This window comes from Melozone crissalis, unplaced genomic scaffold (assembly GCF_028551555.1).
Source record: "Melozone crissalis strain CALT ecotype California unplaced genomic scaffold, PUWL_Pcris_2 ptg000062l_1, whole genome shotgun sequence".
Lineage (NCBI taxonomy): Eukaryota > Metazoa > Chordata > Aves > Passeriformes > Passerellidae > Melozone > Melozone crissalis.
The window spans coordinates 3,476,907-3,481,969 of NW_026535840.1; the positions used below are offsets into that span (position 1 = coordinate 3,476,907).

At 58.0% G+C, this 5,063-nt stretch overlaps 1 protein-coding gene across 1 annotated transcript; it reads right to left on the reverse strand.

Annotated features, from left to right (window-relative positions):
- Positions 1–515: 515 nt before the first annotated feature.
- Positions 516–3,693, reverse strand: LOC128944878 (uncharacterized). Its single transcript, XM_054288339.1, has 6 exons — positions 3,566–3,693; positions 2,046–2,578; positions 1,568–1,666; positions 1,284–1,465; positions 983–1,083; positions 516–892 (listed from the first exon to the last, which is right to left on the reverse strand). Exons 1-6 carry the CDS (start codon positions 3,691–3,693, stop codon positions 778–780), a joined length of 1,158 nt encoding a protein of 385 aa, XP_054144314.1. The 3' UTR covers positions 516–777.
- Between the last annotated feature and the right edge of the window lie 1,370 nt (positions 3,694–5,063).

Consider the following 5,063-nt stretch of genomic DNA (forward strand, 5'->3'; position numbering starts at 1 on the left):
TTGAGACAAATGACTAATAGGAAAAGAAAATAATAGCTTTAATAAATAGGTATAATAGATACTCTCAGACTGTAACATAATAGAGACTGTGAAATGTGGAAATGATTTTTTCATTTGTAATTAACTCAGAAAATGGTGTAAAATAATTAAGTGATTTCCCACATTCAGGGACATCCGTATCAAAATGACAAGATAACAGAAACAAGGGCATGGCAAACAAAAGTATTTATTGACCCTCAATTTCAGGGAGTTAAAATACAAAAATATAGAACAACAAGGAAACATGAAATATACTCGTTGAAAGTGCAAAATGTCTTGAAGACAATTCAAAAGTTATAAAAACCCAAAACAATATGTAACTTTAAGTTACATGGCAATTCTTAAGAACTCGCATAAATGTACAAGTAGATCTAAAATGAAACACTACATAGAGATAGAAAAAATAGTTTCACTTGACCACGTGGAAAGACAGGCATCGCAGATCAGGATTTCAACTCTTAATAAACTCTTATAAAAAGTGCAAATAGTGAGCCATATTTCCCACACATAATGAGGACAATGCACTCACTGCAGGCAGCATCGGTGGCAGGATGGATTGCAGAGACTTTTCCTTTGCAGCCCCAGCCCAGCGCTGGCACTGGGGATGCAGAGGCACTGAGGTGACCCTGAGAGGAAGTGCAAGGCACAGGGCGCAGCTGAGGAAGGACAGCGCTGTGCTGGGCTCAGAGGTGAAGCTGGCACTGCCCAGCGTGGAGAAGGTCCTTTGTGCAGCCCCTGTCACTGGGGAGCTTGGGCCTTGCTGCAGACATACGGCCGGCGATGTGAGCAGTTCTCACTCTTCAATGTCTCATCAGCCAGGTACACACACTGGGAACTGCCGAGGACAGGAACCCTGCAGGGAGGAGCAGAGGCAGCGCTGGCTGCCAGGGGAAGCCCTTGTGCCCCTGTGCCCGCAGGCCCTGCCCGGCTCCCCGGCACTCACCGGGAGCTGTAGCTGCTGCCGTCCCCCCAGTGCAGGCGCTCGCCCCGTCTGCGCAGCCCGAGCCAGAAATCGCCGTTCCCAAAGAGGCGGAAGAGCAAATCCTGCCCAGGAGAGAGGAGTGGGAGCTGCCCCGGCCCCTCGGGGGGACACGTGCCCGGGGCTGCCCCCGCACGCCGGGGCTCCTTCCCTGCAAGGCCCCGGCCCAGGGCTGCAGCCCCGGCCCTGCGAGCACCGAGCCCGGCCCAGGAGCGCCCCCAGGCTGCCCTCAGCCACCCCACACCGCCCGCAGCCCCTCACTCACCATGGCCTCCTCATCCTGGGCAATGGCCAGGGAGGCATTGAGCTCGGAGCACCGCTCCTGACCCTGATCCCACGTGCTGTAATCCCGTGAGAAGTAGTAGCAGACCCCCTTGTACCCAACCCAGCCATGGGGACAGCCCAGAACCAACAGCGGAGTCGCAGGTGTGACTGGAAGCTGTGGTGCTGCAGGGGGAAGAGGAGAAGCTCTGAGGATTCCCCTGTGCAGGGAGCAGGGAGCCCGCTCTGCCCCGAGGGGCTGGGCCCAGGCTGCTGCCCCTCCCTTACCTGCCAGCACAGCCAAGGCCGCCCCCAAAGCCAGCACCAGCACCAGGAGCAGCAGAATCAGCACCGCCGTGCCCACGGGATGGCACCTGAACCGTTCACCTGGAACAGGAAAGAGCTGCTGGCTGCCAGAAGCAGAGCCGGCCCTGCAATCTGCTCAGCCCACGGCCAGGGAGCAGAGCAGGGAGCCCTGAGGCAGTGTGGGCCTCCCTCAGCTGGCAGCCAGAGAGCCAAGAGCCTGGCCACAGGCAGGGACACAGCTGTGGGCACAGGCAGGGACACAGCTGTGGGCACAGGCTGCAGCAGGAGAACTGCACAGCCTTGGGGGCAGCTGGGGCTCTTGCTTCCAGCCACGGACGGGGCCCAGCAGAGCACGAGGCCTCTTCCAGACATCGGGAAACAGCCACACCCCTGCCAGCCCTGGCCTTGGGAGGGGACACGGGCCCCTGCCTAGAGGCCACAGGGGTGGCCCTCTACTCACCCAGGAATCTTCTGAGGTTCCTTTTGTGTTCATTGCCCATTGCTGCTGTACCCTGGGGAGCCAGGGGCTCCCTCACACTCCCATCCCTGGTGCAGAATCCATTCTCCACATCTGCACTCACTGCACGCTCACAAGTGGCATCCCCCTGCTTATGCCAAGAGGCTTCTTGGGCCCCAGGCACGTGTGGAACTGCGGCTGCTGGTCCCTCCTGGAGATGCTGGGGCTCATTAGCAACTCTAGTCATGGAGTAGAATTCACTCTTCCCCTGCTCACAGGCGCCATCTCTCTGCCCGGAAAAAACAGCATCTTCCTGCGGAGACATCAGGAGTGCTTTTTGAAGATCCTTTGGGAGCTTGGCCTCGGGAACAGCTTTGCAGCCGCGCTGATGGCACCCTGAAAGGGACACGGTGAGAGGTCGCTGCTGGTGCCGGCCGTGCGGGGGCTCAGGAGGGCGGTGGCAGCTGTGGCTGCGCTGTCGCCGCTGCCCAGAGGTGCGGCAGCAGGTGCGGAGACAAGCGCAGCCCCCGGCAGCTCTGCGGTGGCCGCAGCCGCGGCCCCTGTGGCTCTGCAGCCGCTGCAGCCCAGCTCCGTGCCGGGCCGGGCGCTGAGAGCGCCTGCGAGCTGCCGGCTGCTGCTGGCCCGGGGCAGCTGCGGCTCGGAGTCCGCCTGCCGAGGGGCGAGAAGCAGCAGCCCCGGGCTGCTCACCATTGTGCCCCGCATGATTCCCTGCCCCGGCGCCTCGGAGCCCGGGCACACCGAGCGCCGGCACGGCCGCTGCGGCTCCTGCCTGGGCACACGGAGCGGCTCCTGGCACAGAGGTGTTATTATTATATATTATATTGGCCTTTTTTTGCAAATATTAATAATATAATGTTAAAATAACCTTGCTTTTATTTCTGCTCTTAAGAAAAACTTAAACATTTTAGTAGTGGTAGCTGATATAGGTATGAGTGAAATGTCTGTTTCGTCGGGTTAAAATCCAGTGCACATGTAATGCGGACGGTGCTATTGATATGCCTCTTACCAGCATCTGCCGTCTGAAGTATAACAAGGCACAAAATGAAAGTGAAATAGAGCAAAACCACAGTCAAGAAACATGAAAGCCCTATAAAAGCAGACCCCAAGGAGAGGCTATATAAAATAGTTCCTGCATTATGCAGAGAAGTTTATAGGAAAATATGAATATGTGTAAGATCTATGAATATGCAACAGGTTGATGTACCGTCAAAAAGTATTTAAAGGGGTATCTCCAAAGCCAAAAGTGTGCTCTTAGCTGAATGCCAAGTACTCGGCCTTTTTCAACCCTTTATTTCTGTCTCCTACAGTCTTTCCATTAAACCTTCTAAGTTTTAGCAGGAAAGTGAATCTCATTTTTCAGAGAGAGCAGCGCTGAGAAGCCTCGGCCCCGGAGCAGGCTGCGTGCGCTGCTTGGTGCCCGCACTCGGCGCCTGCAGCGCTTTGGGCTCTGAGGCACTGGGTTCAAGTTCATGCCGTGCCAGCCCCGAGTCGGGCACGGACACCTCCCGCCCGAGCAGCGGCCCCGAGCCCGGTGCCGCACGGGCGGGAACGGTGCCGGGCACGGAGCAGCCGCCTCCGTCCTAGCGAGAGCAGCCGCGATGAGCCATCGCTGCCGCGGCAGCAGCTCCATGCCGGCCATCCGGGCACGGAGGAGAGCGCGAGCAGCCGCTCCCTCGGCTGCCATCCCAGCGCAGGGGGCACACGGGGGATGCCGGCACCAGGAGTTCGCCAGAACCCCCCCGCCCTCAGCGCGGCCCCCTCCGCCCGCAGCGAGCCCCGAGCTGGGGCAGCACCGACCGCGGTCCCACCTGGGCTGGAGCCGCCTCCGAGCTCCGCCGCTGCCTCGCCGCACTCCGCAATGCCACGAACGTAGCGCCCGCCACCGCCGCTCCGCTCCCGGCCTCTGCTGCCTCATTTTAAATCCGGTGTGCGTGTGACCTATTGTTTCGGTTGACTAAAACGAGCGCCGAAAAGGAGCGAGGGGCGGGGACGAGGCGGGGAGGAGAGAGGTGACGTCGTGTCAGGAAGTTTCCATTTCCTCTCCCAAAAACAGTGGTTAGAAAGAGTCGTAGCTCCGCCTGACGGCGCGGGGTGGGCGGGGAGGAGAGTTTCTGGGATGAGAGCTCCTACAGTGAATTCTCGCAGGGATTCTTGGGCTGGGCTGGGCCAGGCCAGGTGCCCGGTGCCAGCAAAAGCGCTCTGAGCCTCTGCTCCTGCCCCTGGGCAGGCAACAGAACACAGCAGGAAAGGCTCGAGGATCGGCAAAGGCCAGGCAGAAATCTCTCACCGGTCACTGGTATAAAGGGACACGACTGGGGGGAATTCTTTGAATTTATTATGGCACAAATCGTGGCAAGAGAACGAGCGGTAAAGCAGCAGGGTTCAGCCTCGGAGCCAGGACTGTGCCCTCGGCGCCGGCAGCCGCCCCAGGGGGATAAAGGATGCCCGGGCCGAGCAGCGGCTCTGCCCCAGCACGGGGATGTGTCCGGAGCCCCCGCTCCGGGCCGGGCTCGCAGGGCCGAGCGCGGAGCAGGCGCTGAGCTGCTCCTGGAGCTCCCAGCGCTGCTGGATCCGGCGGGCGCGGCACAGGCACTGCCGGGGGCATCGCTCGGTACCTGGCGGCGTTTGCCGTCCCCAGGGAGAAACTGAGCCCGGCCCGCAGCGCCAGCTCATCCTCACCCTTCTATTGCAATTGCCCCATGGTTAAACCAAGGGGAAACTCCCTCTCGTGGCCAGTTCAAAGCCTGGAATCAAGGAGAGAACGGAGGATCCCTCTCAATTTAGATCCCTAAATGATTGTGAAAAATACGGTTTCTTTTCTTAGTAAAATTTAAAAGTTTAATAAAGGACAATAGGAGACAAATATAGTAAAGGAAAAATTACGGTCAGGTGCGTCTTGGCACTCATCCAGGTGCACACGCTCTTTTTGGAAACACTTTTAAAATACTGTTTCTTTGCATCATCTGTTCTAGATTTAGACTTTAAAAAAAACTAGTTTGC